The sequence below is a fragment of the Portunus trituberculatus genome, chromosome 39 (genome assembly GCF_017591435.1).
Source record: "Portunus trituberculatus isolate SZX2019 chromosome 39, ASM1759143v1, whole genome shotgun sequence".
NCBI lineage: Eukaryota > Metazoa > Arthropoda > Malacostraca > Decapoda > Portunidae > Portunus > Portunus trituberculatus.
This window is the reverse complement of record NC_059293.1, coordinates 21,971,162-21,986,257: the sequence shown is the minus strand read 5'-3', so window position 1 is coordinate 21,986,257 and position 15,096 is coordinate 21,971,162. Positions and strand designations below refer to the sequence as shown.

General features: G+C 43.1%; 1 protein-coding gene across 3 annotated transcripts; it reads left to right on the top strand.

Moving 5' to 3' along the window:
- Positions 1-6: 6 nt before the first annotated feature.
- Positions 7-15,060, top strand: LOC123515364 (potassium channel subfamily K member 18-like). 3 transcript variants are annotated; one of them, XM_045273867.1, is made up of 7 exons: positions 143-264; positions 431-799; positions 912-1,239; positions 12,601-12,751; positions 13,842-13,932; positions 14,058-14,237; positions 14,718-15,060. In XM_045273867.1, exons 2-7 carry the CDS (start codon positions 656-658, stop codon positions 14,940-14,942), a joined length of 1,119 nt encoding a protein of 372 aa, XP_045129802.1. In that variant the 5' UTR covers positions 143-264; positions 431-655; the 3' UTR covers positions 14,943-15,060. The 3 variants fall into 3 exon arrangements, with proteins under 3 accessions (XP_045129800.1, XP_045129802.1, XP_045129801.1); XM_045273866.1 differs by having other exon boundaries at positions 180-264; positions 428-799; XM_045273865.1 differs by having other exon boundaries at positions 7-799.
- The last annotated feature ends 36 nt before the right edge of the window (positions 15,061-15,096 follow it).

Sequence of the window (15,096 nt, the reverse complement as noted above, 5' to 3'; positions counted from 1 at the left end):
ACGGAGAAACAGTTTAGCACCCCTAAAACGTTTTCCTCGAATATGCTACTCATTGGCAGCAGATAGTACCACTATCACTCTCCTCCACACTTCAACACACAGCATTACTTCCTTCTTACACCTTTCTGGGTTTAGCTTGGTCTAGTCTCGTCGGATCCGCGGGATTCGGCACTAGTAATTGGATCCCGCCCAGCCGTAGTGTGCGGGCGGCCGCGGTGTTGTGAGGATGTTAACCCGGCGGGGTGCAATATCAGACTAGTGAAAGTGAATACCTTCATTGTGACTTTATTAACACGAGAAGGAATACCACGAAGAAAACTTTAGTTTTTATATATATTATCAGTGTAAATGATTGACTTCGTTCAGCTTGACAGGAAACATGACAAGTATAGGCGTGTACGTAGTACATACGTATCTTCTGCCCCAGCAGGTGATGTGGATCTTGAGCCAAGCCCGTGGTGTGAACCATTGAGTGTATGTAGTACTAGTGGAAGCTTGGCGTAGAACATAATGAGGGTGGTCACTCGAAAGGGAAGCTGGAAACAAACAACACTGCTGTCAGTGATGCAGGGTGAGAGAGATGCATGAGGAATGCAGTGATCAACCATAATCTCGAAGCAGACTTTAAGAGGAAGGAAGGCCCTCCGCCGCCAACATGCAGACCGCCTATGCGCGTATGGTGTATGACCGCCACCAGCGAAACCAGCGGGCGGACGGCGGGCGTGCGCGGCGCAGGGCCACCCTCGCCCACCTGCTGAAGGACGCGTGCCGCCGCCTCATAGCCTTCTTGTTCACACAGGTAACATACAGGAGCAATGTATTTCAGGTTGCCACAATGAATATATTCCTGGTAATATAGTTGCCTTTATCGAGCACCACTAACTCTGTACCATGCATTTGGCGGGACGCAGGTGGGGGTGTGCGGGCTGGTGGTGGCCTATAATATCATGGGAGCCTTCGCTTTCCGTGCCATCGAGGGAGAATATGGAGATGCAGCTCCCGAGGAGGCTGCCCTGCAATTGCGGGAGGATGCTGTCAAGAGACTGTGGAACATCACGGCGAGACTCAACATCCTGGAACAGACCAAGTGGCGTCAGGAGGTGACGAGAGCGCTGGAGGATTTCCAGGGTGACGTAGTGCCTCTAGTGAAGGCGAAGGGTTACCGGGGCGTGTTGCCGAGTCAGGCATGGTCCTTTAGCGCCGCTCTCATGTACTCCCTCAGTGTCTACACCACCATAGGTTGGTCTCATTGTATAGTTGATATTTGTATTAAGGTGGTCAGTCAGGAAAGAGTTAATAAAGGCAGGTCAGATGGCCAATTTCGTATGTCTTATCAACTGCAATAATGTTTAAACTTAATTTCTAGGTTTTACTTATTATTTGTTAAAAGTGTCAAATTACATATGAGAATGATAATCCAATACTAATGCTGACGAGTGAGCTTCACACCACTGTTGTGTAGCTACGCAGTGTTATATTTTTATTTATACTATTACCCTCGGCGCAAGGCAGCACCGCCGCCTGGCCATACTCAGTGGCGGCTTGGAAAAACATTGCCGCTGTATTCCCTGCACATAATAAAAGGCAACCTTTTTGTAGATCACACATATATGATAATGTAATGAATTTGTTAGTTAGTTATTTAGCAAGGTAATGATGCTTAGGTATTCTACAAGTATCAATTAAGTTGCCAATGTAATGGAATGTGTGGTCACGGTAGCTCCTCACATGCACAATGAGCCAGTGCCACACTTTGGGAGGGAGTGGCTGGTTGGCGTGACATTATACGTAATTTGAATCTGTAACAAATACTCTGCGGTCCAGCGTCTCGTTTAATAGCCGCTGATAACTGATAACACGGTATTTCATGATGTTCGTTTTTGTAACGACCTGACTAGCTTTACCAATGAGAGAGAGAGAGAGAGAGAGAGAGCCGGCCCGCCGGTAATCCTACGTCTAGGGATCCGCCCGGACAAGCACCCACCCCGGGCACGCGCGCGCACACACACACACACACACACACACACACATACACACTAATTATGATAACACTGTTCCAGCTGCTGCTGCTGTTGCTCCCCCTCCTATTGCAACAACAACTACTACTACTACTGCTACTACTACTACTACTACTACTACTACTACTACTACTACTTCAGCTACTACTATTACCACAATATACTCCCTCACACACTTCCATTCCTTTCTTCTTTCTCCTGTCACTACACTTTATGCATTTCAAGCGAGCAACAGCAGGAAACAATGAAAAATGAATGAAATATTGACAAGTTGACACGGGGAGGGACGGGGGTTGGTGAGAGGGGTGTCTTGGTCCGGGTCATGGTGGGCGCCAGGCGGTCTGAACTGGGATATACATAACTATTGCCTTCTTTAACACAGTAATGGGTTATTTATCTATTTTGATGGTTGATTCTGGCTTTGCTACACTCCCTTGGTACCTGGAAACACAAGGGGGTGCATGCAAACATTAGTGGACTGACCTTGGGGGAAGGCACTGCTGAGGTGTTTCTGTGGCCCAATATTTACGTACGTAATTCATTTTAAAAATCGTGAGAACAAATAAGGCACCCAGACTGGAATGCACTACATTTTTAGACGCAACAATTTGGCAAACTAATAATCCAAATATAAAAACGTAACCGGGTGGATTGTTTACAAAACGATCTCCAATCAGCGGTCTTTATTTGAAAATAACGGTGCACAAATACATCATAATGTCGAGAAGGAAAGCACAGCCACACTAAATCATATTACATTTTCTGAATACGAAAAATTTTCGCTTTCCAACCAAATAAAGAGAATGGAGATTCCTCGTCGTATAAAGATTTTTGTTTTTTATTTTGGTCCCATTAGAAATTTTGAATTTGAAAATACGAATAGTTAGACTAAATCTTATGGAATATTATTACTTGGATCATGTTTTTCATATAATTTAAGTGTTATATCAAGCACCAAAACAATTCTAGGCGTGCTAATTTTAAAAAGTTATATTTTATGGAGTGACTTTAATGTTATTTTTTCGATAAACAAAAACACAGCTAGACTCGATTCTAATTGCGGTCTAAAACTTGCTTCACTTTGGAAATAACAAATTAGATAGCAGAACAATGCCAACTCCATTGATAAAAGAAAAATATTCTTATTCATATGCCCGAGATGGTTATTTTGCATGTTTGTTGAGTGAGTCGTCCTCCCCCGCCCTCATTTTCACACCCCACCTTTCCCTTCCATCTCCTCCTTCACCTCCTCCTTCATCTAGAATCCCAAAAACACCTAAAAACACATGCAAAACCCGAGTAAATGCGTTTGAAGATTCATTTCTTGTAGCAGCGTCAGGTGGCGGGGCCTAGCGGGCCGGATATGGGCGGGTGTGGCAAGGAGCGGGAGCTGGTCTGGAGCTAGGCGGCGATTGGTGGAGAGGGTGCGGGACGGAGCAGGAGCAGGATGATGATTGGTGGAGAAGACGCGGGCGCGGGTGTTGTCGCAGATGGGACACGAAGCGGGAACAGGAGCAGGAGCGGGGCAGGAAGGGTCAGGTGCCCAGGATACTGGGTATGGTGGTCTGATGTGGTGTTGTGTGGTATGCTATGGAGTGTGATGGTAGTGCTGGTTATACGTGGCGGTAGTGGAGGTAGTATGGTATGGTGACTGCTACCAGCTGAACTGACGTGTGTGTGTGTGTGTGTGTGTGTGTGTATCGATCAGAGGCGAATGACAGAACTGCACTAATGGTGTTTAACTCTACCCTAGTACTGCCACTTGGTACGTACACCTTTTCTAATTACCAATCACTCTGACACATCTTGTTCTACAGCCACATCTAATCTATAAACTGGATAGAAATTGCAAGATCTATTCTTTTTTCATTCATAACTTTCTTGTGGATGCTTATACATATAAAAATTTCATACTCTACATATGGTGATAATAATTGTCTCATATCAAAGTGAAACGGTCAAAGCATTAGTGTGTGTGTGTGTGTGTGTGTGTGTCGGTCTAATGGGCAACCTTCCCTTCACGGTTAAATGAGAAGAAAATTATCAATGTAAAATTTAGAATATGAGGAATATTGTTGTATTGTAAAGTGTTCTAGTAGTGATAACCATTGACTATACCATCATACATATAGAAAAAAATTGGATCTTTAGATTAATTTATTTGTTGACAAAGAAATGGAAAGAAATATATTCGAAATTGGTTTATTTGCAATTTGCATCGTCATTGAGGAAGCCAACCAGCCAGGCAACGACAATAATTTCTTCATTTCCTTTAATTCTTCAAACACAGTAGTATTTCAATCCTAACCACACCCGCTCGTCTCTGTTTCTCGGCATTTATGACCAGCTGTTGTCATATGTCCGCATCAGCTGTGAAGGAGAGCTTAGAGGCATGAAATGAGGGAAGTAGAGTGCATAAAACTGAGGTTTATATCTATCTCCATGGGCAGACTAGAGCATTGGATCAAAGACTGACTGAAAGTATTGACCTTTGATTTGCCATAAGGGGTAGGAGGAGAATTTGATATTGTTTGTGTGACTGAGGAGGAAGTAGGTAACAAAGCGCGTATAGTAACACAATTTAAAGCTGACTGCTAGGCTAATGGGAACATCCAAGAGAAGAATGAACTGTATCACTTCTTGATAATAAATTCTGCAGATTATTGTTGTCATTAACTGAAATATATCCATGAAAATAGGAATTAGCATCTCAATGGCGACGCTGCAGTGCATTCAACTATTCTTGCTTAGTTTTCTAGTCTGATTCATGTTGTCTTTCCCCACAACACCACTTTGTCTCGTTCCTCGCTTTTCTTTTTCGTTTATAGCCCACCCAGTTATCGTCGGTGTATCTCTTTCTCTTTGTTTTGCCTTTTTCCCCTGCATCAACACTCAGGAATGATCTCAGCACACACACACACACACACACACACACACACGGCATCACAGCTGTCGTCCATCACTTAAATGACCCGCGGAGGTACATTATTTTTTTTTTCTTTCCCCTTTGACGTTTTTATGCCGTCACACTGTCTGAGGCTGATTTGCATAACGGATCCGCTTTATTAACTCGAATTATCGTGAAGTGCCCGAGTATTTTTCTTCCTGTGTTTCAAGTTTTCGCCTTCCACCTTCATTTGCAATCGATAAAGCCTACTGTTGAAGTCGAGTTGTTTTAAGGTATTTTTTCTCTTTATAATTTGATTGGTACGTACAGCTTATGTATCTTTCTCTCTGTCAAACGGCTACTTTCAAAAGCTACAAAGGTGATATAGTCACTTTCTCATAGATTATTTTCATTTGAACAATGCAGAATTTCCATCGAACTATCACTAAAATAATGAAAAAATATTTGAAAAAGCATTACAACCTCCACTAGAGTTTATTGAAAGTCGAGACAGCACGTCAAAACATTAAGAATACTTTTTTTCTCTTCTTTATATAGCTGGTGGGTAGTCTATATAGCTTATGTATACAGCCACCTCATGCACCCCCAGCAGCGTAGGTATATATGCCTGGCGGTGTGAGTGCTGCAGGAAGTGTGGTGTGGTGTGGCGGTGTGCAAGTGTGGCGGCCAGCCAAGCTCAGGCCACTTCATGAATCGGGCGTGACCACAGTTCAGCGTCACGGATTACTGGGTTATGGCCAGTGATGTCCCTTATATTTTCGTGCGAGCTTACACTTTTTATGAGAGAGAGAGAGAGAGAGAGAGAGAGTGTGTGTGTGTGTGTGTGTGTGTGTGTGTAGCGTCACCTTGTCCCTCTTTGCTGGGGCTTGAATCTGAGGGACTGTGCTTGTGAAGTTGTGATGTGCAGCGAGTACCCAACACAGAACACACCCTTGAAGCTGGGCCTGAGCACATTGGGTGGGGCTGCCGTACAGTTTCCTTATCCGCCTAGTTCAACGTCATACAATTTTGTCATTTTATTTCAGCTTCTCTGTCTGTGTGCTTATTCTTGTTTCAGTTCACGTTACTTTCACATTTATCCATTTGTCTTATATTTTCCTTCACCCACTTGTCTTATTCGTTCATTTATACACCCTCTCTCTCTCTCTCTCTCTCTCTCTCTCTCTCTCTCTCTCTCTCTCTCTCTCTCTCTCTCTCTTAATTCCTTTCATTTTTCGTGCCCGGAGAGACTAATAAATCTTTTCACTATTCGTTGATTATGACCTGCTCGATTATCATGATCTCGTATCGTTATTACTTCTATGGTGGAGATGCAAACCCATTAACTTAGATGTGTGAAAGGAGGACGAGTAATGAAGGAAGGTTGGAATGAAAATACATGAAGGTTCCTGTCACTGGGGCGTCAGGAAGTGAGAAGGCTTGGCAATAGTAATGAGATGAGGAGTCTTATCATCACATATATCATTAGTAGAAGGAGGAGGAGGAGGAAAATGAAAGAGATAGAGGGGAAGGAAGACAAGAGTAGAGAGATAACATTATCACCATATTCATCATTTGTAGTAGTAATTAGAGGATGTGGAGGAGCTGAAGAAAATAAATGAGACGTAAAAAAAAAAAAAAGTAGAAGAAAATACGAGTAGAGATAAAACTTTGGTGGCGAGACTAAATCTTTATTCTGAAGCCCTTTGATCTCCACATAAAGACTCCTTTTAAAAGCCATAGAGATGAATAACCAAACTCTCACGCACATTTTCCTTACTACAGATTTGAAATTCAACCTTAATTATCACGGGAATCCTTAAAAAAAAAAAAAAGGAGGAAAATTAACGTCCACTTTTGAACATTCAAGAATGGGTTGCGGTGTTCCTTGTGCAGTGTGATCTTGATCGAGATCAGTATTCAGAAACGTTCTGCTCTTTCACCACGACTATTTTCCAAGTCCACAGAGATGATTAGCGGGATTTTCATGAGTGTTTATTCAGTTAATTATATAGAAATCTTGTCACTCTGCCTCAAGAACCGTAACAACATCTTAAAAAAACTCGTATAAATTTAAATAAAGACCTTTGAAACAGTAGAGGTGAAGCACAGATGTGTTTGAGAATACGAGCCTGAGTGTGGGCGTCTAGGGGTCGAATTCACAGTCATATTGCTGCTCTATATTGGTTCTCTGTGTTTTGCTTGAAGAGGAAGCAGACCGCGGTTCCCACTGTACTTACTTACCTTGGCTCGCTGCCTAGAAAAGGTAAAACCTATTAATTTTGACAACATGAAAGTTATTGCACACACGCGGCACCACTTCACACACACACACACACACACACACACACACACACACACACACACAGTCAGTCAGTCATAAACATTCTCTCAGTATAGTGCTAAGCAAGGTCCTTATCAATTAGTGACAAGTGTCATCCCAAGCGATCATTCTGCTCATCGAAACCTCCACTTTTCCTTTGAAGAGATGAAAATAAGATAAAATAAATAAATGACAAGGTTTTCCACTCCACGGTCCTTTTTGAAGAGATGCTTGTGTGGGTATAGTCTAGTAACTTGCACAAATAAATTAATGAATAAATAATAAACTTTTCATAAACAGAATTAGCTGCATGAGTGAGAGAATAAATATGTGAATTGTCGCCTCGTGACCAACTGACTAACTTCAGCCTCGGTGTTATTCATCTTGTCTTGCAACACCACCATTATTTTCATGGTCATTATGAACATCAACGCACGCCTGTTGGACTCGTAAAGCGCATAACTCAAACTTCTCAGTACGGTTTGACTTGTTTAGCACTCCGTCAGCTGATTGTATACACGACAGCCACTAGTCAGGTCCAAGGTCCTGCTCACACAGCTAACAGCGACTGTGTCACATCTCTGTTTCACCTCCAGCGGCCTCAATGTCATGGCCGGCACGGTTATTTCAAGTCCGTCAGGCTGGAAAAGATGTGAACTGAAGCTACTTAATGTGACGTTCAGTTGATTTAGCCGTTTTTGAATAACCATAGAGGACTGGATATGTCTGATCACAGCGGACAGTTATCAACAAGAACAGGTATGGCTTATTTATATAACGTACCCCGACATTATTATAAATAAACGACAGGGTGAATTCCTACACCGTGTTTACTTGCCGCCAAACTGTGCAAGAAACTGAGATATAATAGCTTGAAGATTCACATTTCCACGGTACTTAACAGCTTAGTTCAACAGCCAAGTCGCTGCATCGAGAATATAAACCTTTTACACTTCCATCAAGAGTTACATGACTGTATAATTGCTAAGAATAAAGGTCTTGTTTTTGTGCCTTTGAGTCACCGCACCTCATGTAAACAGACTCCCCGTTGACACCTTTGTTTGTTGAATGTGGTGACACCTGAGCTGATCTTAAGATCTATACCCTGGCATCTACCTGCCTCTTTGGGGCGCAAGTGACACCACAACCACCACCACCACTACCGCCACCACCGCCACGGCCGTCGTAAATATATCACAGCTCCCCTGTTGTGTATAAATATCCCAGCGACGGGTGGTCACTGCCGCGTTATGTTATGTGTTTAGAGAGAGAGAGAGAGAGAGAGAGAGAGAGAGAGAGAGAGAATACCATTATGGATGGAGATAGGATAATGTTAAGATGGTGACATAATCTTATGGTTGTGGCGTGACGCAGGGCAGCCGCCTTGCGTGGCTGTGGCAGCGACAAACACTCCTGACAGCATGATGTACGGCTGCTGGTCTGCTCCGCGTCCTGCAGTGTGACAAATGAAATGCCGCCCTTGCTCCGGAGCTCTGGGACGTCTGCGATGATGAACACTTATGTTTTTTTAGAAGTTAGATTCATTAGGCGATCCATTTTGCTTCCTGACTTGCTTGAATGAGAGGGAGCTTGACTATTACTGCCTCGTGGGTACCCATCTCCCCGACATCTCTCTCTCTCTCTCTCTCTCTCTCTCTCTCTCCACATTTCTTCACGAATTGTTTATTTTACAAATGTGTTCGTTGATTCACAGTATTGACTGTTCGATTTCACGGCCCAGCAGGTGTTTCCCGAAGCACTCACAGTTTACGGCCAGCAACCACCTTCCTGAAAGCCACAATGTACACGAGGCTCCGTTTTTAACCTGCTCATCAGCTACGGTACACACGGCCGATGGATTCCTCCCCTTTCTGTTTATGCTTAGGTCTGCCCCGTGCAAGCGGCGCCACTCCTGCTCCGCCTTACAGCTTACATACTTGACAGCTCACTCCGGGGGCTTTACCGATACGCAATGTTGTGGAAGAGAGAGAGAGAGAGAGAGAGAGAGAGAGAGAGAGAGAGATTCCGACACATGTTTACGTATATGAAAGCTTACATTTGGTGCCATTAGCAGAAAGTACGGCGTCTATTTGTGGAATGAGACTGGAGAGGATGTGTTCGGTAGCCAGAGAGAGGAATCTGAATGAAATACATGAGTTCTTAACATAAAAAGAAGGGAAATAAAGGCTGGAAAATTTCTAATCAAGGAACGATGGTGAAAATTAAAAGATAACTAGAATATGACTCAAAGGTGAAAAAAGGAAAGGAATTCTGTATTTAATTAAATGCTTTCCTCTTTCATTAGGACAGTTTTCGAGGCCACAGAGATCAGCACAGTTCTCATGAGCATTTCTTTTTACATTGGTGAAGTGGAAGAATTACTAACCTATCACAAAAAAAAAACAGAGATAGTTTATACCCTATACATGCACCAAGACGCTATTCAAAGAAAAGATAAGGAAACTGGAACATGCGAGGGTAGCCTACCCTTCATAGCATAGACACTCAAGGTACCCGTGTGCCTTTCCCTTGCGCTGCTCCCTCAATACCCAACCCTGTCCCGCCGCTCCACCCCGCTTTCTGGCTCACCGCCCGAGTTGGAAGGAAATATACGAGCCGCCAGTGTGACTGTCGGTAATATATGAATGTAGCCGACACATGCGAGGCAGCAGACGGTGCACTGACCAACTCCAGAAAATGTGTGCGTTAGTTTTTAGAGTATGATAATTGTGACCTGTTATTGTTGGATTCAATCAAGATAAGATGTTCACCAAATCCCGAGATACTTTTGCTCCGCACCTCTACTACATTCATAAGATCCTATATGGAATGGCACGGGTTTTTGAGGGCGTTTTGTGGTTCTAGAGACAAATTAACATTATTTTTCATTATTAACAGGAGAAACACTTGTGAGAACCCGGCTTATCATCTGTGACCTTAGAAAAATAGTCGTGGTGAGAGCAAAACGTTTTACTGAAGAATACTAGGCTATTCGATAAACAGTCGCACTACTACAGAAGTTTATTGACAGATGTGAGTAAGAGACATTCATTGATACCATTATTCAAAGTAATCAAGAGACGAAATATATACTCTTTTAATGATGGTGGTAGGACGTGAGTGTTTATTACTCCTGTCAGAAATGAGTCAGTGATGGCAGTCTCTGATTTCTCTCCTCGTCTCTCCTCCTCCTTCTGCCCCGTTCAGAAGTTTCATTGTTGTCTCCCTGATGACATCCAATGATACTTTTTTGTCTTGTATGTCTTGCAAGAGAGAGAGAGAGAGAGAGAGAGAGAGAGAGAGAGAGAGAGAGAGATGTAACAACTTGAAACATTTTAGAAAGTTCAAGGATGATGTATTTGCACTCTCTCTCTCTCTCTCTCTCTCTCTCTCTCTCTCTCTCTCTCTCAAGAAAAAAATACACCCTAAAAATAGTTCCTCGTAATCACCCACAAGCCCACTGCCCTTCCCTCGCTGCCTCCATCTGGCGCGAACACTTTTTTTGAGAAGAGAAGTCACTCAGCTCATGGCAGTTTGTGACATAGCGTAGGAAACTTTCTGATGAATATCTCACCTTTAAAAGGCACAGTATATACACACATTTTAATAAATATTTAGTGTGGCTGATAATCTTTTCATTTATTGTAAAGAATGAGAACAGTTTTGTCTTATGCTGAACTAAACATTGCCCAGTAAGCGAAAGGATAGATTAGTGTTTCTTGTGTACTTGACAAAGAGATAATTTGTTGATCAGACACCGTATCATTGAAGCGAATGAATTACAAGAGATAGACCAGTGCTTGTTATTTAATGAGAATGAGTCACACTGTATATTTGACGAGAAAAGATAGAGCAGCGTTGGTCTCAGTTGAACGTTCACTCCTACCTCAAACTTTGGCTGGCATTAGATCCTCTCTCTCTCTCTCTCTCTCTCTCTCTCTCTCTCTCTCTCTCTCTCTCTCTCTCTCTCTCTACACACACACACACACACACACACACACACACACACACACACACACACACACTTTATAAGCAACAAAGCCCAATAAAACCTTCATATTATTTTACGTTGCTGTTGTTTCATGTCACGTTTATTTTTTTTTTTATCTTTTTTTTTTTCCTGGCACACAAAATACTTGAGTTGTTGTTTTCTTTGAGTTGGTGTAAAGCTGTACTTTCAAAGCCTCCTTCGAGATGCTACTTGGGGAATAGGCTATAATAGTATGATTCCTAGGAAATATGCTCTTTCTCTCTCTCTCTCTCTCTCTCTCTCTCTCTCTCTCTCTCTCTCTCTCTCTCTCTCTCTCTCTCTCTGGCGGCAACTGCTTTCTTATTCTTTGTTCCCAGGTTTAAGTTTACTCAGATAAGGCTACAGTTTATTTACTACGCGGGTATAAGCTGTCCTAATTATTCCTCCCTTGGCCTCTTGCTTCCTCCATCACCTCCCATCCCTGTTCGTCTTTAAAATGGATCTGTTAAAGTCACCAGCGTTCTTCTCGTCGAGATGTGATACGAGATACATGCCAAATAGATTCCTTCATATTTCATACACCTTATCTTCTGCTGAACGTCACATTCCCTCCTCTTATCTCTGAAATAGCTTCAACATTCATAAATCGTGTAGCTTATCAGCACATATTCATCTTGAAATGTTTTTATTGCTGGTGTCTTCTTACTTTTTAACTGGCATTGTTTTCTTTCTTTTTCTTTCTATCTTTCAAGGGTGTGACATTTTTGTAGCACTATAGATCTTCGCTGGGTTTCTTTGGCAGATTAAATATGTGTTGTTGTATAGAATTGGTGCAAGGGCTCATGTGGAGGAAAGAATGAGCTATGTGGCATCCTTATCTACTAACAACACGATAAAACATGTGATTTGTCAGTTTTATTTATTAATTATTTTTCTTTTGTTTTCACTCTTGATGCTTTTGTTTCTTTGATATGACTGAATTGTATGTGGTCTCTTGCTTTCTTTTCCTTTTACTTGTATATCCCCGAAACTTTTTTTTTTTAGATTTTTTCAATAAATTCAGAAGAGACTGAATGCCCTTGCTAAATAGCTATGTGTAGAATTCCACTATATCATATATACTTTATCTTCAGAACTTTTGAAAGTTCAGATAAATTCTTGAATAATATGATAGCTTAGAATCTGAAAATATGTATGAATGAATGAATGAATATATGTGGTTATGTACGTGTATGCATGTATATATGTTTTTATACAGGAAACGTTTTGACTTACTGTATTCCTGCAGCTTCTTATAATATTTTCCTTTCCTAAGTTCTTATTTCATATTCTCATTTCCTGGCTAGGTGTTTGAAATCCATATAATGGTGGCGGGTGTCTCATGTTAGTGTTTATGATGCAGGCTACGGGAACCTGACGCCGAGAACCGAGTGGGGGAAAATAGCCACCATCCTATACGCCATCGTGGGCATGCCACTCATGCTACTCTACATGTCCAATGTCGGGGAGGTCCTCGCGCACATCTTCAAGTTTATTTACTTCAGAGTCTGTAGGTGAGGTGTTCATTTCTCCTGTGAAATGCTTGGATGATATACAAATACCTTTTGTCAAGTCTTTGTCCTTTAGTACCTATTCTCAACTCGCTGAATGTCTGTATCATGTTAACGAGTGATGCCGCTGCACCGTGAGAGGTGGGGAAGGTAGCCAGGCCATTTATCATGTCTTCTTTATAGTTTCAAGTCACCATCAAGTCGTTCGCAGTTCAGCGTGGCGTGGTGCAGAGGAAAGCGACACCAAGAATGAGGAAGAAAGGGAAAAGAATTTTATGATAAACGTAACGGTGGAGAGCGGAGACTCTCTCTCTCTCTCTCTCTCTCTCTCTCTCTCTCTCTCTCTCTCTGAAATTAATCAAGCCGTTAATGGTTCAAGGCTGCGTGATGCTGTGATGCAGGTGGGGCGGACACGCCGTGACCAGCAGCAGTGTTATTACAGTCTTCGTTACACGCTTTATTACTGTGTGGCCGCCGCTTGGCACGCGCGGAAGGCTTCGCCGACCCAGGGCCACAATACGTTAAAGGGAGAAGGGGTTGCGTCAGCGCTTCGCTGGGCCTGCCAGATACTAGGCGCTGCAGAGCGTCACTCACCTGAGGCGGTGGACAGAAAATAATGTGTTCCTGACAGACAAACAAACCACCTGCCAACACCGGCTGTACCGTGACGAGAGAAGCTAATGACAGCCCGTTTGGCGACGAGAAGAGGGGACGCAGAGTGAGAAATTGAAGCAATCATTTTCCACCTTATTGCTCATAATTCTTTGAAAGGTACACACGCAAAAAAAGAAAAAGAAAAAGACAGTGTCATCTGCATTCTCATCCGTGAAAAAACGCACAATCTATGCATGGCCATGCAGGGTGAAGTCTTTAGAACGTAAACTTTTTATATGCCTCTTTTTTTTCAAGGTATATATAAGAAGAATGCATTATCACCTGTGTTTAATCAGCCTATTAGAACGAATTTGTCACCTTGTGCTCTTATTTATACAGCTAGTGGTCAGAGAGAGAGAGAGAGAGAGAGAGAGAGAGAGAGAGAGAGAACAAAATGTTTGCTTCGCTACGGTGACTTCATAACTGGTATCTCCTACAGCTGCGACGCGGGGTCTATGGGCTACTACCGCAGCGGCAGCGGGAACCTGCGACCAATACCCGTCACTGCCCGCCGCGCTGAAGAGCCCAAGGTATGTTGATAAATGAAGGCGATGATTACGGCAACGATCTGCGAGTTTGATATACAAAAAATAAATAAATAAACAGATAAAGAAGATGACAAATAGCTATTTCATTTTATTACCATTTATAACAGGAGGGCGGCAAGAAAGGACAGGGATCGCGGCGTACCGTACCCATTACCTACTGCCTGATGGTGATCGCTATCTACGTGGCTTGCGGCGGCGCTGTCTTCTCGCAGTGGGAGCGCTGGTCCCTACTAGACGCCTGCTACTTTTCATACATCTCCCTCAGCACCATTGGCTTCGGTGACCTGGTAATAATGAAATATTTGAGTGTGTGGTGGTGCTTGCAAAGGATTCCAATTAATTGATGAGCTATTTACTTCGAAACACACACACACCGCGTAGTGGTTAGCACGCTCAACTCACAATCGAGAGGGCCGGGTTCGAGTCCCGGTAAACGGTGAGGCAAATGGGCAAGCCTCTTAATGTGTGGTCCCTGTTCACCTAGCAGTAAATAGGTACGGGATGTAACTCGAGGGGTTGTGGCCTCCCTTTCCTGGTGTGTGGAGTGTGTTGTGGTCTCAGTCCTACCCGAAGATCGGTTTATGGGCTCTGAGCTCGCTCCGTAATGGGGAAGACTGGCTGGGTGACCAGCAGACGACCGAGGTTAATTACACGCAGAGAGAGAGAGAGAGAGAGAGAGAGAGAGAGAGAGAGAGAGATTCCATTATGTGAGTTTGAGATTATATTCGTTATGGTTTTTTAACAAGGTTTTGGTTACTGTCCCGCAGGTGCCTGGACGGACCGTGGCTGGCAAAAATGAGGACGAGGAGGTGGAGTCCCAGCAAATCATCGTCACTGTATATCTACTGGTGGGCAGTGCCCTGGTCGCCATGTGCTTCAACCTTATGCAGGAGGAAACTATAGAGAACCTTAAGATATTTTGGAGAAGGTTAGGATGTCTCAGGAAAAACAGCCATAGTGAGAACGAAGAAGGTCCGTCTGTGACTGGGTGACAGCGGCAGCCCCACAGAGAACGCTGCCGTCTCTGGTTCACGCTCTCTGTGGCAGAGAAAGCAGGGATGTCCGATGACACAATAAACGATATGAAATATACTTATTCTGATATAAAAAGTTGTTTTGCATTTACCTTTATTTGAGGGGAAGATT